Source organism: Aythya marila, assembly GCF_965140915.1.
Source record: "Aythya marila genome assembly, chromosome: 3".
Classification (NCBI taxonomy): Eukaryota; Metazoa; Chordata; class Aves; order Anseriformes; family Anatidae; genus Aythya; species Aythya marila.
This window is the reverse complement of record NC_139044.1, coordinates 40,501,352-40,521,537: the sequence shown is the minus strand read 5'-3', so window position 1 is coordinate 40,521,537 and position 20,186 is coordinate 40,501,352. Positions and strand designations below refer to the sequence as shown.

At 40.2% G+C, this 20,186-nt stretch overlaps 1 protein-coding gene across 5 annotated transcripts in view; it reads left to right on the top strand.

Moving 5' to 3' along the window:
• The window catches only part of EML4 (EMAP like 4), a 159,736-nt gene extending 140,121 nt beyond the window's left edge, over positions 1-19,615 (top strand). For all 5 annotated transcript variants that reach the window (XM_082756779.1, XM_082756780.1, XM_082756777.1 and 2 more), the window contains 6 exons: positions 2,172-2,260; positions 3,513-3,610; positions 8,126-8,213; positions 9,531-9,629; positions 15,558-15,688; positions 16,187-19,615. In XM_082756779.1, the coding sequence (XP_082612905.1) occupies positions 2,172-2,260; positions 3,513-3,610; positions 8,126-8,213; positions 9,531-9,629; positions 15,558-15,688; positions 16,187-16,651 (970 nt within the window). In that variant the 3' untranslated portion in view covers positions 16,652-19,615. The remainder of the gene's footprint in view (positions 1-2,171; positions 2,261-3,512; positions 3,611-8,125; positions 8,214-9,530; positions 9,630-15,557; positions 15,689-16,186) is intronic.
• The last annotated feature ends 571 nt before the right edge of the window (positions 19,616-20,186 follow it).

Genomic DNA, 20,186 nt, shown 5'->3' with positions numbered 1-20,186 from the left:
AGAACCCAAAGAGCCAGCATTGAGAGGCATGTCCCTAGTGCAGAGTTATCACTGTCCTCATTGCACAGCATGGCATGGGAAGAGGAGGTACCCGTTCGCTTTGTGGAAGAAGGCAGCTTTTGGTTATTGCTTTGTTCATAATTAGTTTTCTTATCACCAGGCACCAAAATTACAATGCTCAAAAGAAATAAACAGGCATGATGTTCTCGAGTCTTGACAGATTTGCCATACAGTACCGAAGTTTTCTGGTAGAACAAAAGGTCTTCTACCTCCCTCTCTGCTGTCCATGCACAAAAGGTGTGTTGCCTGCCTGGGCTGAAGCAGTAAGGAGTCTCCATGCTGTATTGGATGCAGGAAAACAAAGTCAGAATGGGGCAGCAGTGCAGTGGCTGCGGACCAGCTTCTAGTGTTACTTGAAAAACAGATGCCGTCAGCTCAGTGATGCCTCCATGTGTGTTCTACACAGTTCTGTTGTTCCATCGGGATATAACTCCAGAGCAGTTTTGCTGTCATGGAGTGATTTTTTTTTTTTCCCACTGGCAGCAATCTATATGGCATAGGTACACGTCTCTCTCTTTCTCCATGCCAAACCATTTTCATGTTCATTTTTGTTTTTCAATATCCGCATGGTTATCAGACGGGTATAAGAGAAATAACATTTTACTGGAACACTTGGCAGGGACAAAGGCAGAGGCAGAGTTTAAACTGAATGGCAACTTGCAACTATTAACGCATTCAGATAACCTGCAAAGCTTTAGTGTACAGATTAGAAGAAATCAAAAGTATGCATTTTGGAGTACAGCAGAGAAACACTGAGTGTGGTTTCTGCTGCTGTCCATTGAGAACAGATGAGCTGTTTTCCACTGGCTCCATCTGTCTTGCATGTAGATTGCTCAACAGTGAGTGCCAGGTGGGGCTGTTTTTTCATGTGCATGTTATTTAATTTATTTATTTCTTGTGTTTCTCTAACCACAAGCTGGGCTTAAGCCACTGGGACCAGGCCACTTTCATATACCAGGCTGCCAGACAGTGGGTCAGCACAACCTAGAACCTTATCTCCATCCATAGAAAACACCAATGTGTGCTGCTGCTCCTGGGGGGTTATATCAGCTATATATGTTTCTGCTGTATTAGACGGTCCTAGCTTTTGCTATATGTTTGTTCTCTTGAGTTTACTATTAGGTATCTGATGGTGGATGGAATTGGCTGACTCACATCCACAGTCTGAGCTTGCTGTTTGCTGATGGGTACAGAAACCTTGCCATCATGTACTTCAGCAGTGCTGAGGTACAAAGTCTGAAGCACAGAAATTAAACTCTGAAGACAGCTGTAATGTATTTAGCCATGTTGACATCTTAGGCTTTTGTGACATACGTGTCACAGTGTATGTTATACACAGCAGAACAGTGGCCTGTTCCCAATAGCTTTATATATACCTTTTTTTTTTTTTTTTCTAATTAAATTTCATTGCCTTTGTCTTGGTAATATTTGCTGTATTTTTAGGAGTTAGTTTGCAAAAAGCTCTGGTTCTGCTGATCTTTCCCAGTTTGCTGTCAGTGGCCATTTCAGTGTACAGACCACTAGGCTTTTGTGAGCATCTAGGAGTTTTTCACCTGTGCCTCACAATTAATACTGCAGGGTAAAAGTTATTGCTAAATAATAAATAATACCAAATAGAATAGGTTCTGTGTTTTGAATGAGTATGGAAATGTTTTCCATTCCCTTCTACTTTGTATTTTTGTTTTTTAATTTTGCTTTATAAAAGTCAAAAGATCAGTTTTTAAATCAAAGCCATTCTTCAAAATGGGGAGGATGTAGTAGATTAAAAATTCAGCTATACCTTTAGGGCTTCAAGATGAGAAGGTGCTGTCATGTTAGCTATCTGGTGACACATTTATCATCCAGGAGATACTAAAGTTATTACTACAGTGTTCAAGGGAGAGAAAAAAAAAAAAAAAACTGCTGCATTTAAAATCTTATATAAATTTTTAACTGCAACTTGTGTTGAAAACCAGAAAAGCATTCTATTAAAAACAGATGTTCACTATGCTACCCTTAAGGGCTAGCGTGAGAAGATGAAGCAAATCAGTGATTATTGCTCTTTTGCTTTCTCTTATTTATTTTTTTTTTTTTCCTCATGGAAGTGATACTCACTGGAATTCTCTCTCCAGGTGGTTTGTTTTGGATGCAGAAACGAGGGATCTGGTTTCAATACACACTGATGGCAATGAGCAGCTCTCAGTGATGCGCTACTCAGTAGGTAGGCAGACTTGTACATTCAGAATAATTGCTTGTTTTAGTTTCTGATGAATGAGATGTCTGTTCTGTTAAGCTGTGTTAAACTATTCCCCAGTCACTAGAAGAGACAGAGCTTTGGAAAGACTGCTTTATCAGATACTTAATACCTCAATAATAGCAATAATAATACCTGAATACTTGACAGCAGATTTGGTTTTTCTATGCTAAATCTTGGAGTCTTGTAACTGCAAACATTAGTTTCATTTCCTAGCCTTTTCTTTATGTTGATCAGTGCTGTCATAATAATGCTCTGCTCCCAGAAAAATTAAAAATTCTCAATTAAAATAGTTGGCATGTTAACAGAAAAGAAAAAGCTGTTAATAAACTGTCTACCCAGATAGTCTGTAAATAGCTTAGCATTTCAGCAATATATTAATAAACTTTGTAGTTAAGTTTTCAAGTTTATTAATACAAGACCATAAAAATAAGTGTAGGTCTGTCTGAAACTCAGAGCTGTTTAAGGACTTGGTGTGGGATTACATGGACACCAAGTCAGTACTGGGTCTCCTCTTCAGAGGTAACATGACAGATCCACAGAGGCTGAATCCTCTCTGTTAAAACTGGGTGGAAGAAGAATCTCGTAAATCTGTTTCTTGTTTGCTTTTGGATAATGTGCAATGTCAGTGAGTAAAATGCTCCTCTGCTGCTGCCACATCTGATAAACACAGCAATTTATTTCAAAGCACCATTGTTCATTGATACTACAGTGACTCAAGGCAACTCTCAACCATGTATTTTTTTGTTTTAAGGTGAGATAATACAGGTTAGAAAACCGCTTATAATATTTGAATGATCCACTTGTTCTTTACAGCTTATTTAGTGCAGATTTATATGCAATCTGCCTTCTACCATGCCCCCAAAAATCCTGTAACTCCAGAATAAATATAGTTTTGTAAGTTTTTTGTAATACAGAAATCTCAAGCCTGCTTGCAATCAACAGTTTCCAGAAATCCAGTGCAGTCTGAGGCTTTTTACCATGTCCATTGGGCATTTACTTAAAAAGAGCAGAGGTGAAAGAACTTGCCCAAAAAACTTAGCCACAAAGTAGACAGATACTGACTGAATATAATGTAAACAGTTATGTATCATTAAATACAGCATGTAAGCAATATCTTAAATGAGAACATTGTTTTGGTGATAAATCTGAATTCATTAACATTTGGAAAATAAACATTCTGTTAATTTCTATCTAATATTCTGATCTTCTATTGTAGATGGCACCTTACTTGCAGTTGGATCCCATGACAATTTTATTTACCTCTACATAGTAACAGAAAATGGAAGAAAGTATAGCAGATACGGAAAATGCACTGTAAGTTTTGGAGCAAATATAATCAGCAGTTATTGCATGTTGATGTTATGCATATACTAAGATGTTAAGCAGTGTAACAAAAAGAAAATGTATCTTGTTAGGTTCATATTTTGCCATTTTTAGTTTTGGTTATACCTTTTATGTCTTTTTCAGCATTTGGTTGATTTTAAACTGCAACCTAATGTGTACTATGACTTAGTTGCCAGGTGAACACTTTTGCATTACATATGAATAATTTCTCAGACTATTAACTGTTCTCTGTAATGGAAAATTAACAGTAAGATGCAGAAGTGTCTTGAATCTAGATGCTGAAAAAATCTTTCTGGGAAAATATTACACTTGTTTGCAGATATTTTTGCACTACTGATAAAGTATTCTTTGGACCAACATAGCATTAGATGATGGAATTTTGTTAGAATACACAATTTTGGAGGTTGCAAATATGTACTGTTTTCAACTGCAATTTTTATTACAGCATTTGAAATAATACCAATAAATTTCTGGTCTGGGGTAAATAAGTGTGTTTTGCAAATAGTGAAGTTAATTTTAGAGCTCACATTTACATGATGTTTTCTATTTGCTAAAATGATCTGTTCAAAAAGGACATACATTTTTCATTTTGTTTTTAGTTGTGTAACACCCTGGCCCTAAGTCCAGCTATCTCTCTAGGTTGGTGGGAACATGTACATAATGAACATCTGAACCTCAGAGGGATTTGTAAATGATGTTACAAGAATAGGTTCACATATCAAATGTATTTTTTAAGAATACATCTCCTGCTGAAAACAGTTTTCATGTGTTTATAATCAATTGCATTCCTTTAGTTTTAAAAATAGGAGAACTTGGTTAATTTGAAAGTGGAGGTGAGGGGACCATAAGCCTCATTTGTAATTTGTAATATATTTTTTCTTCTCAATCTTTGATACAAGATTAGCAGCAGAAGTTGTCAGGGAAGAAGTGAACAAGCATTAGGAAGTCCTTTAGTGCCACGTGTGGCACTTTGAGAAATTTCTCATTTGGGGGGCACTTGGTGAGGATACCCCACACTATCCAATGCTACTTGAGCATTGGGCATTCTGGGGACTCCTTGATGGCAGTTGTGGTATGAGGCGAGCCAGGGTGGTGACAACTGCCCAGATCCCAACACAGCATTTCACCCCATTACTTATTTTTTAACCACAAAAGATAAAATCACTCTAATCTTAAAATATGTAATATCTAGCTTGTTATGTACTTTAGGATCCCTGAGTTCTTTGAAGAAGTATGGGATCATGTACTTCTGTATATCCTATGTATTTCATTCAAGAGAGAGCATGTTATAATATTGTAAACTGATGCCTGGATCTCTTGCCCCTGTGTTGCAGGACAGTGTTTCAGAGAACAATTAGTTTGCAGATAATACCACTTTATTAAAGCAGTAAATGTGTGAGTAATAAGTGGTCTCATAATTCTAAAGCAGCTAATAGCTGGGAATATTGATCAACAGCCAATTTTCAGTGCACAGAGGATGGTGAAGCTGTGCTGAATTATACCCTTCTGAAGAGTATTCCTCTTCTTCCTTATCCTTTTCTTTCTCATGCACCCTAAGACATTCTCTAGTATGCAGCCTCTTATCAAGCATCTACATGTCTGTCTGTCCCTCTGCCTTGGCAGTGGAGGGGATTTGTAAAAACTGGGTTGGGAGAAATTTGCATTGATATACTTAGACAGAAGGGTTAATACTTCAAAGCAGATTTCTGTTAACCATTTTTTTTTCATTCTGAATGACAGCATGTAGAAGCCAAAATTAGAAGCCTGCTTTCTGTCAGGGCAGAGCTCCTCTGACCCTTGCAGCCTGCACAGACTGACCGACTGTGCGGCGAGGCTGCTGATCGGGTTTCACCCACCCTCTGCTGCCCGACGGCACGCTGATGGCCCGAAACTGGCTTGATGTGAAACAGGGAGGCACCTAGGCGTGCTTGGAACCTGGAGCTCTCCTGGCCCAGGCCTGGGTGCTGGCGCCGTGCCATCTTGGCGTTCTTCTGTCATCCAGTAGCCTCGCGAGTGACCTCCAAGTAGTATGACTCAGTCCTCCTGCTAGTCAACTTCCGGTTGTTTCTTCCAAGCTGAAAACATTGTTTGAATACTTTCAGAAGGATTTTATCTACTGAACCAACATCAGCTTGTGTATAAGGGCTGTATTCACACTGTTACATTTAAATCCCCTTTCAGTCACAGTGAAGCTTCCTTGGGGCTCCTGGAGAGGCAAGGCCCTGACCCGTGAGCGTGTCTCTGTGGTGAGGGGTGGTGGTGGTTGTGATCAGAAGGAATTTCAGATTAGCTGTAACAACCACTTTGGCTTGTGCAGCTGTTTTTTGAGGGCTCCAGCTATGCAGACAGCAATGTGAAGGTATGGGCTAGGTTATGAACTTCCTACGTGTCAACAGTTCAAGGGTAGCCAGCGCTGGTTCTGTTTGCTTTACATCAGAGATATGTTAGCAAAGAAAAAGCAAGTGCTCAGCATTTACCAAGAGGGCTGAGGGGTGAAAGCCACATGGGCTGCGAATATCTGATAACACGAGGCTTAACCTGAATAAGTCGTGTGCCCATCCCGTAGGCTGTGGCCATTTTGACCCTTGTACCACTTCAGTCTGAAGCAGATAAGCATTAGCAATGAAGGAGAGGGTTTCCATGTGACCAAATACTTTTATTTGCCAGCGATAATGTAATTATGTTCATTGTACATAAAGGTACAGAAATGGAAAGAGTAAAACGTTGTATCAGTGGTGGCTACTGAAGAAGCATTTTCATAGAAAATGGGATTGTCCTTAATAACATGGACAATGTTATGTTCCGACTCATCATTCAGCAATTGCTTGCTGGAAGGGATTTTCCAGCATGGAGCCCCCTGGCCAATTGCTTTGTTCACTCCCCCACCACCCTTAGGAATTTTAACAGCTGCCAAATGTCTGGCAGGATTTAGTAAATGACTGACCAATTCTTTTCCATGTTGGAGTTAGCTTGCAAATTTGAAAGCTTGGAAAACAGGGAGGGGGGGAAGAATCCTAGCCAATAGATCATTTATTTATTTATTTTCAAAATACCAAGTTTGCCTGTTGATATCGTATATCCTACCTGTGACTGCAAAGCACTTATATCAATATGCAGTTCCTCTGCTTGAGAGAGACTGGTTCATAAGTGAATAAATCTTAAAGGCTAGCTTTTCTCCTAAATATTTTTGGAGTATCTCACAGAGGACCAGGAGACAGGGTTGGATGTATTTCCATGTCTAACTCTGGGAGCCGTCAACATCTCCTGCACTTTGCTGTAGAAGAGGCTGGCATGGCAGCTGGACCAGCCTGTGTCCTGTGTGATGCCCGTCACAGCAGGGGCAGGCAGGCAGGCCTCAAGGCCAATAGCCTTGAGGGGAGTGGAGGGACAGTGTCTTCCTAATGCCCACCGAGAAAGGAAGGGAGCTGAACTGGCAGCTGTCAGTCATGGAGATGGCATGTTGTTGCCCAGCAGATTGGCAGGGAAAGGGAAAATGGACAGTCTTGCCTGGAGGAGAGGAGCAGTAAAAAGAAATGGAAGGATGAAAGAGGAGTGAAATGGATGTCCAATTTCTTCACTTCCTATTCATCCCTCTATAAGTAACTAGCTCATTCCTAGCCTTTAGGAACACGCAGCTTCTCTGGAGGCTCCCATTTCTTTATCATTACTGTTGCTACTACCAGCAAAAGAACTAATGCACAGGAAAAGCATGCTATCCAGATGCATTTAGCTTCTTCAGAAACAAAGATGGATATTTAGCACTCCATGTGGCATTGCATAACTATGCAATCAGGCCAAAGTTTTTTGATTATTATATAGGTGACCCTGTGCCTATATGTAGAACTCCTCTTGAAACTGGCATTAACATGCATGCAGCGTAAGACACAGAAGCTCTCAAAAAGCTTATAAAGGTGTTCTTGTAACACTGGACTTTAGTCTTGCAGTTTTACATGGTGGTTATTAATCAATGCATCCTAAGCTTTTAGGATAAGCAAAGAAATAACCAGAATGTGGATGCATTTATTAAAATTGTTTTTAATTTATACAGGAATAAAATGTAGTCCCATGCATCACTTTTCTGGCAGGAGTCAAAAAACGATTCTTTGCAAGTTTACTTGCCCTTCTCTTTTAGCTGCAGTGTATACTTTCTTAATGCAAATACAAATATGAGGTCATCAGTATTTTAACAGTGTACCTTCTCAGAGTAAATCATACTGTGGCCCAAGAGGGACGACAGTGTTTACAAGTGAGGAATCTGCCATGCCATGGGAGAGGCAGGGTGCCCAGCCTGCGTTTGTTTAGCTGTTAGCAAGCATGGCACTGGGTAGTAAGCAGCCTTTAAAGGAGTGTGAGTGAATTGTAGCAGACCAGGGGATGGGTGGGGAGGTGGTTTTTTCCTGTTAACCATCCCATCATTGGATGTAACTGCTGTTGCTGTTTTATTTAAAATATGTTTCACATTGTTGTTACTGCATTCTTCTTTAGGGACATTCCAGCTATATTACACACCTTGATTGGTCCCCAGACAACAAGTATATAATGTCAAACTCAGGAGACTATGAAATACTATACTGTAAGTATGACATCAAATATACTGGAAACAGAAATATGTATTCGTTATCACAATATTTAAAAGAAGGTGTTTGATCGAGACTGTGCAAAATGCTCCCTGACAAAGGAACTAATTTGAACTTTTGTAACCTGATATCTTGATGTTATTCAGAGCTGTGTATTACCTAATGGCAATGCCAAATATAGCTTACTTCTTTACAAGGTCATAAATCAGGTTAACAGCTTAGAATTTACAGAGCAAGTGGCACTACGTTTTGATGTTGGCCCAAGGCTCCATAGATTGAAAATAATATATACAGTTGTCTAATTACTGTCAACAGTACCAGTTATTTGGGGGGAATAAAATCAGCAGGTCTGTGCCACTGTTCTGTTCTGTTGGCTTTTTTTGTGTTTTCCTTTTGTGTGTGTGTGGTTGCTTTTTTTTTTTTTTTTTTAACTTGATCTTGGCTGGTGATGTTGAAAACTGAGCAAAGTAATAATACTACTTCAGTGAGTTAGTGTTGATAGCATTTTCACATTTGTCTTTTTAATATATGAAAAGGTGAATTTAATATATAGTAGTTATGTCACAAATTCAACTTACATAGTGCGTTTTAAACTACTTTTTATATTCTTTATATGGTTTTAACTAGAACAAAAGGATTGTAGTTCTTTTCCTGTAATAGGCAAGAAGAGCCAGCAGTTTAAATATCTGGCTCCTTAATATGTTCTTTCTGCCTCTCACTGCTTAGGTTTCAAATCTGGATAGTGCAGTATCTGAATGTACCAAAAGAAAGTGTTGGTCAACATAACCGCCTGTACAGGCAAGCAAAGAGCTGTGACCCGTTAGTATCGGGCTAGTTTGTTGAAAGATAGACTTTCTTTTGGGAAACAATCTTTCCTTTCCTAGTTACAGTTGAAAATCTGTCCAAGACTCCTCTGGCAGCAGTTTCTCACTGTTTTAAAAGCAGAGTTTCCTGAATGCTTGATAGAATTTTAGCACATCCGTGGAGCTATACTGAGCATAGACATTCTGCTATTACAGAATTTATTAAGGCATTTTGTACAGTAGGGGACCAAACTGCAGGGAAACGTTTCTTGAGGTACACTGATCTGAAAAGGGAAATGAGAAGTAAATGTGGCTTTTAGATATGAAGCAAAGCTTCAGATGTCTGGGATAAAGGTAATGGTGTATCTTTGTCTCTACATTGAAATTCCAGGTTGGTTTAAAGATCCATTTTGCTACTACCTCCATCAGTTTTAGGATCTTCAAAGACCACATGTATAAATCCAAAGTTACGTGCCGTAACTCATGATTCACTTTTTTTTTTTTTTACAGGGGACATTCCAAGTGGGTGCAAGCTAATCAGGAATCGTTCTGACTGTAAGGATATAGATTGGACAACATACACTTGTGTGCTGGGCTTTCAAGTGTTTGGTAAGCACAATTTAACCTTCTTTTAAGCCATTCCTTTGCATTGTGTATTTGTGATTTCTTTCTGGCACAGAGGGGATAGCCCAAAGAGATGACCACAATACTTGTCTGTGATACAGAGCAGTGGATGCTCTACAGACAGTGTATAATTGATTTATATTTAATCTTGAAGTGTAGATTTGATTTTTCTGCTATCATTTTAGGCTTCTAGTTTGGGGGACTTCAAACTTAAAAGCTGGTATTTTAAAGTGCTTATATGGCACAGGTACATTGATCTTTGTGTATGTTGATTTGGGATAGAAACAAGATAATGCAAGTATAAGTTATAGGTTGTGACTTAAAATCATGACAGCCCTTTGATAGTTGAATGAATAACACACACTGCTTCTAAAGAGCAAAAATGCTTTGAAGATAAAACAGATTCTTTACCTAGTGGTGCATTTTTAACATGTAAAGAAAAAAAAAATTATGAAGCTCACAGATCTGATTTCAGTAGTGCAGTTTGAGACTGTGGCCAAGCATTTCAAGCAGCTTTTGCTGATGGTAGCTCTTGCAGCTTTCTGGAGCTGAATACTTTCTGGAGCTTAGTGTTGTTTTGATGAAAATACTGGCCTGAGAACTGTGCACTGGGTTGCATATGTGCTTGTTTTTATTCAGTCTGTCTGTGACATCAAGAGTGAATGGCTGTTTCCTCCTAATGTTCTGTACATGCAAGCCTAGGCTGATGAAGGCTATCAGTCCACCGTAGTCATTTTTGCGTTTTTTTGCCGTTGTGGAGGTACAACTGAAATAACAGTGTAACACAAACACCTTTTCTAAGTGGAGTATCAGACAATTCAGGCAACAATAAAGTGAAAATCAAAGCTCTGTTCCACGTTAATGTGACCTTTTTCTCTAGAAGGAATGTAAATGCTTCGTAAGGCAAATATACCAAATGTTCCTTCAGGCATAGCCTGGGATCTGATACCATTTTACATTTTATGCAGAGTACTTATATCTACCAGAAATTCAGAGCTACTAGAAGGTAGCTTTGTTGCTACTGAAATTGTACCACTACATTTACTGGTACAAGAGAGAGAATAAGGGGAGCAGCTGAGTCCCAGCACTTTCCCAGAAGCATCCTTCACTCCTGACCTAAGGAGACAAGGTGTGGGAGTGCAGAAAGAATTCAGTTTCACATCTGAGTCATTCACTTACTCTCTTTAATAGCTATTGGCTAAAAACTGCTTGTGACTGGAGCCAGGCTAGAGATGATCAGCTTTCATAATCACCATTTTGAGAAGCCATTTTACTTTTTGTTTTAAAAGAGTAGATAAGTCTGCAAATCCTGTCTGTGTTCCTTTCTGGATTAATCTGAACTCTAACCTAACTCTGGATTAAGTTTAATTAGTCTCAAGTTCACTAAAAATCTTCAAAATGCCAATGGAGCTGGGAATGAAGTAGGTTAATGTGACGTTATTTTGGGGAAGAACAGAATATATTTAAACTTCCTAGCCAAGATTCATCGTGCTTTAATTTTATATTGTCTGGTGGTCTGACACCCTTTACAGAATTGTAAAATTATGGATTGGTCCCAGACAAAGACAAGTATTTTCCCATTAAATCAGACAGTGCAGCTAAGTCAAGCTAGCAGATACTTGGTGCCTGAAGGTGAAGTCTGCCTTGACTCTAGGGTGAGCTGGTTCAGCGACCCAACAAAGCCACGGGCTGCTCACTTTAATGTTCAGGAGAGAAGGTTATGTTTATGGGGTTTTGGTTTTCAGGGTTATACATGTATATTCTACTGATTCAGCTCTGTGGCAGTATGTCTGTAAGCACCAGCATTGCACTGTTGTCAGCAGAAGAAAGAGGATGGAAGAGCATGGTGGGGATGAGAACAGCTGCCAGTATTACTGCAGTGGCGTAGTGGTATCATCATTCTGCACCCCTAGCACTTGAAGTCACTTCCTTGTTTACTGCACATTTTCCACACTTTTCTCTGAGCAAATTCTTTTGAGAGGCCCAGCTGAATATCTTGAATATTCGTCTTTTTAATCTCACATTAAAAAGAAGAGGAAATAGCATAGCTTTTTGGCACAGCTGCCAAAGGTGCTAGCTGAAACTTCAGGAAACTAATTTGGAGTTAATTTATTACTCACGTCTGATGACAGTGTTTTATAGAGGAATGCAGGAGAAAGTAGAATTCATTCATTTTGAGCTACTTGAAAATTCTTTAATACATTTTTCAGATCGATTTTATTAGTTCAAGAGTACTAAAATGTTTCTAAACATTTTCCTTAGCATTTTATGTCTTTAGCATTGCTACAAGTGTAATAAACTGCCTTGGATAGTCCAGAGAAAATAAAGTTCTGACTCCATCAGCTGAAGAATGGGGAAAAAACAACAACTTTGAAGTTAAATGTTATTTGCAATTTTGCTTAAAAAGAAGGCGTTTGAAAAAGATAAGGCAGTGCTATGCTGGCAGCTTGTAATTGTAGAAAATATTCATCAGCATGTGTTATGTGTTTTTTATTCTACCAAAGCCAGTGTCGTGGTTCCGCTCGAGTGGGCAGCCGAGCTCCACCACAGCCGCTCTCTCACTCCCCCTCCTCAAAGAGGAATGGGGAGAAAATATGTGAAAAGGGCTCAAGGATTGAGATAAGGACGAGAAAATCACGCAATAATTATTGTAACGGGCAAAACAGACTCGGCATAAGGAGATAGTAAGATTTATTGCCTACAACTAACAAGCGAGAGAAGTGAGAAAACAAAGGAAAAAAAAACCAAAAGCACCTTCCCCCCCCATCCACCCTTTTCCACCTCCTCCCCCCGAGCGGCGCAGGGGAACGGGGAATGGGGGTTATGGTCAGTCTACAGCACTTCTTCTCTGCCGCTCCTTCTCGGTCACTCTCGTCCCCTGTGCTGTGGGGTCCCACCCACGGGATGCAGTCCTTGATGAACTGATCCGGCGTGGGCTTCCCACAGGCAGCAGCTCTTCCAGAACTGCTCCAGATATGGGTCCGTACCACGGGGTCCATCCCTCAGGAGAAAACTGCTCCAACCTGGCTCCCCTACGGGCAGCAGCTCCTGCCAGATCACCTGCTCCTGCGTGGGCTCCTCTCCACGGGCTACAGGTCCGGCCCGGAATCTGCTCCGGCAGGGGTCTTCCACAGGCGGCAGCCTCCGTCGGTGCAGGGCCACCTGCTCCACCGTGGTCTCCTCCACGGGCTGCAGCGTGGAACCCTGCTCCACCGTGGTACTCCATGGGCTGCAGGGGGACATCCTGCTTCACCATGGTCCTCACCACAGGCCGCAGGGGACTTCTGCTCTGGCGCCTGGAGCACCTCTCCCCCTCCTTCTACACTGACCTTGGTGCAAGGCTGTTCTCCCACTCCCTTGACTCTCCCGGCTGCTGTGTGGCGCAGCGTTTTTTCCCTGTCTTAAATATGCTCTCACAGAGGCGCAAAACAACATCGCTTATTGGCTCGGATCTGGAAAACAATGGGGCCCTTCCCAAACATGGGGCAGCTTCTAGATCTTTCTCACAGAAACCACCCCTATGGCTCCCTGCTACCAAAACCTTGCCACGTAAACCCACTACATTCCACCCCTCGCCTCTGTTAAAAGCATATTTAAGACTACTCACAACATACTCTTACTTTACAATTATCACAACAACCTTCACGAAATTCACTTAAATCAAAACGAAAAAGAATTCACCACACCAAAATAAACATAACATCATCACAGCACCGACAAGGTGGACATTTTACACACACACCACCCCTCGTCCCTTCACCACACTAACATATCACAGTTACTGCTTTCTTAATTCTTCACAACTTGTACATTCCTAACAATCATCCTGCACATATTTTTGCCCGTTACTTCTACTAACTATCATCTTATCTCAAATTCCTTGAGCCCCACGTTGGGCGCCAAAAAAGACTGTCGTGGTTCCGCTCGAGTGGGCAGCCGAGCTCCACCACAGCCGCTCTCTCACTCCCCCTCCTCAAAGAGGAATGGGGAGAAAATATGTGAAAAGGGCTCAAGGATTGAGATAAGGACGAGAAAATCACGCAATAATTATTGTAACGGGCAAAACAGACTCGGCATAAGGAGATAGTAAGATTTATTGCCTACAACTAACAAGCGAGAGAAGTGAGAAAACAAAGGAAAAAAAAACCAAAAGCACCTTCCCCCCCCATCCACCCTTTTCCACCTCCTCCCCCCGAGCGGCGCAGGGGAACGGGGAATGGGGGTTATGGTCAGTCTACAGCACTTCTTCTCTGCCGCTCCTTCTCGGTCACTCTCGTCCCCTGTGCTGTGGGGTCCCACCCACGGGATGCAGTCCTTGATGAACTGATCCGGCGTGGGCTTCCCACAGGCAGCAGCTCTTCCAGAACTGCTCCAGATATGGGTCCGTACCACGGGGTCCATCCCTCAGGAGAAAACTGCTCCAACCTGGCTCCCCTACGGGCAGCAGCTCCTGCCAGATCACCTGCTCCTGCGTGGGCTCCTCTCCACGGGCTACAGGTCCGGCCCGGAATCTGCTCCGGCAGGGGTCTTCCACAGGCGGCAGCCTCCGTCGGTGCAGGGCCACCTGCTCCACCGTGGTCTCCTCCACGGGCTGCAGCATGGAACCCTGCTCCACCGTGGTACTCCATGGGCTGCAGGGGGACATCCTGCTTCACCATGGTCCTCACCACAGGCCGCAGGGGACTTCTGCTCTGGCGCCTGGAGCACCTCTCCCCCTCCTTCTACACTGACCTTGGTGCAAGGCTGTTCTCCCACTCCCTTGACTCTCCCGGCTGCTGTGTGGCGCAGCGTTTTTTCCCTGTCTTAAATATGCTCTCACAGAGGCGCAAAACAACATCGCTTATTGGCTCGGATCTGGAAAACAATGGGGCCCTTCCCAAACATGGGGCAGCTTCTAGATCTTTCTCACAGAAACCACCCCTATGGCTCCCTGCTACCAAAACCTTGCCACGTAAACCCACTACAGCCAGTGACTATAAGGAGGAAGAAATGTTCATATCTCGTGATGGACATCCCTCTCAGTCAATCAGACACATTTTTATTTTTTTTTTTAATTGAGGGGAAATTGAAGGGAAAAATTCCTCATAACTCCCTGATTAATCAGAAAAATTTAGTCTGAGCTATAAAATCTGGCATCTTTGGCATATGTTAGTATCTTATAATACCTTGTTTATCTTTTATTCAGCCTTTCTCACAGATGTGAATCACCAGCTTTGTAATGGGAATCTCTGAGGCTCTGAGGTCTTTATTTTTTGTTAAAACTACAGCCTCCCCCATCCCCAAATTATTCAGGGCTGCTCATCCAAGCAATATTGTTATTCTTTTGTCTAGACATATCCGTCTCTCTCTCTCTCTCTCTCTTTTTTTTTTTTTTTTTTTTTTTTTAAGTTAAAGGCATGTTGAATTGTACTTAAGCACTTTCATCTATGTAACTTGTACAGGCTAGGTTTCTGTGTAAAGTATCATCAATCATCTCCTTTGAATCATGCAAATATTAAAAATTGCTCCAGATTTCATACAAACGAACAATACTTCTGCATGATGGCCTTGGCTTGTTCCATGCTTCAACATCAGTCTTGCTTTTAAAATGTTTATGCATCAGTCCAAGTGTTAATTTAACAGCTACCAGTTAAAATAAGCCCTAAGCAAGACTGAGGTTTTCAACAGGAAAAGTTGCAAGCCCAAGAGTATATCCTGACCAAGGCTAAGGGTTTGGGAGGACAGGGATGGAGGAAACAGCATTAGACAGGTAAATTACTGCAACATTTAATTCAACACCTGTTCCATTTTCCAACTTTTTACATTTTGTTATGCTTGTCTGTCGCAGCCTTATACATTTTAATTTTGTTCAAGGATACTTTTAAATAGTGTTTAAATCTACCATCACTAAATATCTGCTCTGTTCTCTCTTAGGAGTTTGGCCTGAGGGATCAGATGGGACAGACATAAATGCCCTTGTCAGATCCCATAACCGAAAAGTGATAGCAGTTGCAGATGACTTTTGTAAGGTCCATCTCTTTCAGTATCCCTGTTCCAAGCCAAAGGTAAGTCTAGACCAGGCTGGTCTATGTGCATGTTTGCGCTGAGGGATGTTTTCCTTGCTAGACACATGTTGCCAGTCCAGTTGTTTTAGAATCCGGCAGCCAAATTTGGAAGTAAAGTACTCAGGACAAAAACATGTTTTTCCCTATTAAGTTAATCTATAGTATATAATATTATATGAAAACATTATATATATATTTATATAATATGTATTATGTGAAAAAATATTTATATGTATACAAAAGTGACGTAACAATAGTCACACTTTCCTTTGCCTGGCCTTAGTGTTAAGTCCTTTACTTTTCACATAAAGATCTAAATCTGTCCCAACTTATAAGCCTTAAGAAGAGAAGAGAAGATGTGTTGTGGGGGGAAGTTGGTACTCCTGTGTGACTAAGGGGCTCTTTTGAAGGGCTGAACAAAGATATTAGTTTTAGATTTCCATATCCTGTGCTCTTCTGCTTAAGATTGTGATTTTTCTTTCCTGCTTATTTCAATAGGCCCCAAGTCACAAATACAGTGCTCACAGTAGTCATGTGACAAACGTCAGCTTTACCCATAGTGATGGTCACTTAATCTCAACTGGAGGGAAAGACATGAGTATTATTCAATGGAAACTCATGGAAAAGGTAACTCTACCACAAAATGACATTGTCGTAGACATCGGTTCAACCAAATTGCCCATCCCTGCCAGTGAAAATGCTGTACAGTCTCCTGCACCTCTCCCACAACCTTTTAGTGAAATGAACCAAAACGAAAGTGTAACTGGCAGCTCTCCAGCTTCCTTGGAGAGCAACTTGGAGCAGTCCGCAGAGGCCAGTGAGGAGCAAAGCGAGGAGCAAAGTGACGGGAGCAGCCTGGATCCTGCTGAGCCGGGCTACGAGGAGCCCTCCAATGAAACGAGCGAGGAGCACAGTGAGGCCACAGTCACTGAAGAGCAGCAAGATAACTCGCCGGTGTCGTAATGCTCCCAGCTCAGACCGTTGTTATTTTCCCTTGGTGTGCGTGCTTTCATTACAGGGTGAGGGTTCAAATAAGGAAAAGTAGCTGAGATTGGTGACCACTCCAGCTTTTGAGTTTTGGTGAGATTTTTAGTCTGAGCTTCAGTTCAATATGTGGAACCATCCCAAGGGCCTGGCTTTGATGGTTTGTGTCATGATATGGTCAAAGTTAGTAGTGGACATTATCATAGATCCATTTCAGTACTGAAATTGCTGTTAGGAAGTGGCATGAAACATATACTGGAAAAAAGGTTAGCTCTAAGAATTAGCTGAAATAGACCACCTTACCTATGTGAAAGGGCTTTCTGAAAGAACCGAATGGATGAGAAGCACTGAGCAATTCCAGCTGAGGAGTACCATGCTGCTTTTTCCAGGTGCGAAGACAAACAAAAACCAAAAAGTTCTTGGTAGGGCTGTTTTCCTTTGTTTTTTCTTAATCAGAAAAATAGAGGAAAAACAATGCAATGATGCCACGTGTATGGCAATGCCTTCTTGATCTAACACATATGCAATTTTCTAACACTACTAATTCCTAGAGGAGTCTGGACATGCTCACAGTTGGTCTGCCCTGGGTGCTGCTAGTTCTAAGGCAAATCCTATCAAGGAACAGTGTCAGCTGTTCCATTTTTACAGACTATTTAATAACAGACTAACGAATTATTGGTCTGTTTCACTTTTCATGACCAGAAAGTTGATTTAAACAGTAGGATGTAATTTTCTTCAGAGAATTGCTTGCCTAGAGAGTTTGAAACTTAAGAGAGTCTTTACAGTGACTTTGATGTGAACGGCAGAGAATGCACGGCAAGAACACAGACTTCAGATGGGCTCCAGAGTTAAACTTTAAGCCTTCAAGCAGAACTTGCTCCATCACTAGTAGGATAAATATAAATACAGTTAACTTAAATTATTAAATTGGTGCTTGGGATTAGTGTATTAAGTTGGTATTTTTTTTCTTAATTTTTAGAGGTAACTCTAAAAATCATTAAACTGCAATCTTTTTTTCTTTTTTTTCTTTTTTTTTTTTTCTGGCTTTTTTAGCAGTTGTGATATAAGCATACAGTAATTTAGATTATGTGATTTTCTTTTTTTCCCCCCTCCGACTTGCTGATCTATTTTTGTGATTTTTTTTTTCTACCCTTACTCCCACCACAACCTCTCCCTGGGTTGCTCTAAGCCATGCAGCTCTCATGTGGCTATACTTGGCCAGTTACGGGATATCTTGGCATTTGGAAAGTAATTTTTTTTACAAAGTTTGTCAGATAGCTACAGTTTTTTTCTTAAGTGCATACGTTTTCTACTTTAAAAAGATATAGATTTACTGACAGATATCCATTTCCTATGTACTTGTTTATATTTTGATTACATAGAATTTTCTTTTTTAACTTGCTGCATTGTGCTGGTATTTTAGTTTTTAGTTAGAATATCATGTTTAGATACTTTGGATGAGTTCATAAGTCTTAATTGTGCAAGCGTTTACGTGATTGTGCCATTCCAAAGTGCATCAAAACTGTCATTCCCTTACTAGTATCTTCTCAGGAGAAATGCTACAGATCAGGTATTTAGTCATCATTTGGAAAGATAAAAACAAATGGACTCCCAAAGGACATTTAGAACATTTATATATAAAATATATAAATATATATATACACGCATATATATATATATATAAATATCCTCTTGTTTACAACAGTTCAAGAAAACCTCAAAGTAGTTCCCTCCGGATGGAGGGAGATATGGATTCCAAGCAACCCATCTGTTTAAACTGTGCTCTGTACATAGTGTTTTACTGGAGAGCTCTTGTATGCCTGACTTGCGAATTTGCCAAATAGCAGCAGTGGAAGATAAAGATCAACTCATCAAAGTGTATGGTTCCAAATGAGGAATATGCTGTAGGTTTAGAAAATAATCCTAGTAAAGGAAAAAGGATTTTAGAGCTAATGAGGCATGGAGCTCTCTGTCATTTTTATGAACTCCACGTAAGCAACACATTTCATTTGGAACATCTGTCACCTGGGGTTGCCATGTAAAGTGAGAGTTATATAGTTGTGATATTCTTGTGTTTGTAGTTCAGAAGACTCTACTAATATGCAAAAAGCCTTACAGCTTTCAATTGCTGGCAACTACTGTTTAACAAATAATTAAATCTGTGATAATGGATGGAAATGGGTGGGATTATGTAACTGTAGATGTTTTAGAAAAATAATTGTGAATGAATTTTGATTAAGAGTGTTTCATGTGAAGATGTTTGAGCCATTTCTATCTATCATGCATTCCTGTCTCAAGGCAGAACATTTTGAAGATTAAAAAAATAATAAAATAATCAAAATAAGATAGTGCAGTGTTTTGTTTTGTTTTCTGTATTATCCTGGCTTCTTCTGTATGCAAATTGCATGTCGTCATCATGTATGTATTCAATGTCTGGGTCTATGATGTTAGAAAACAAAGAAAAGAACCTTGTCTAACTTGTGCTTTCTTGATAGGCTCCTGGACTTCATTAAAAAAAAAAAATAATAATTCATTCAGCAACATGAATAAGGCTGACACTCCTAAATATTGTTCTTGCTTACTTTACAAAAGTTACCTGACATTTCCATTTTCCACTGTTGGTTAATAGCCTACACTACACTACCCTTCTGCAACTAATTGATGGTCATCATGGGATTACAAATAAGTATTTGTCATGTGCATTGCAATCTACCTTCCTGGGTTCTACTTGCTTCTTTAAGTCATGTGAAAAGTACAAACATATTTTGGAAATAAAATGGATACAATATGCTTTAGTTTCTTAACATACTCCTTGTGAAAGATTCTTAGTGTTTTATAAGGCTTTGAATCATCTCCATTGCTTGCAGCTGGTTTCTGTCATTCACTAAAGGAGGGTGGAGTGTAGAAGAAAGAAACCTCCAAGATAGCCAAATACCTTATGTTTATCCTTGCTTAAAAAAATAAAATTAAAAAAAAATAATAAATCATTGCCACCCCCATTGAGGTTTCCAATCAAACTGGAAACCTCCATGATGCTTCTTTTCCACCAAATTTTCTTGAGTATGTTGTTCTGAACTGGAGCAACAGGCAGATATGCTAAGGTCATGCTATATGTTTCCATTCTTGCAATATGCATCTATATCAGAAGCATGGCATGCAAAGTTTTAATCAGGTTTTACATATAGAGGAGTATGGATATGATCACATACTACATGTTGTCTTCTTGTTGTTGTTTATTGAAATACAAGTTCCAGGGTAGTGAGAGCTACAGTTGTAGATGGGTAATGATGAACCAAGCATTTCTTAGGTTTGATCTTACTGTAATTCTCATTATAAATATCAAGTTCTCGTGTGTTATGTTCCAGCCTCTTTTTTTTTTTTTTTTAATCGTCCCAAGAATGCATAGATTCTGGCTCTAATTTTCTTTGAAAATAGAGCAAAAAATAAATTTTGATTGTAACATTCATGATAGCATGCTGCTCAATGTATTTTATACTTTGTTTTGCTCCATGAG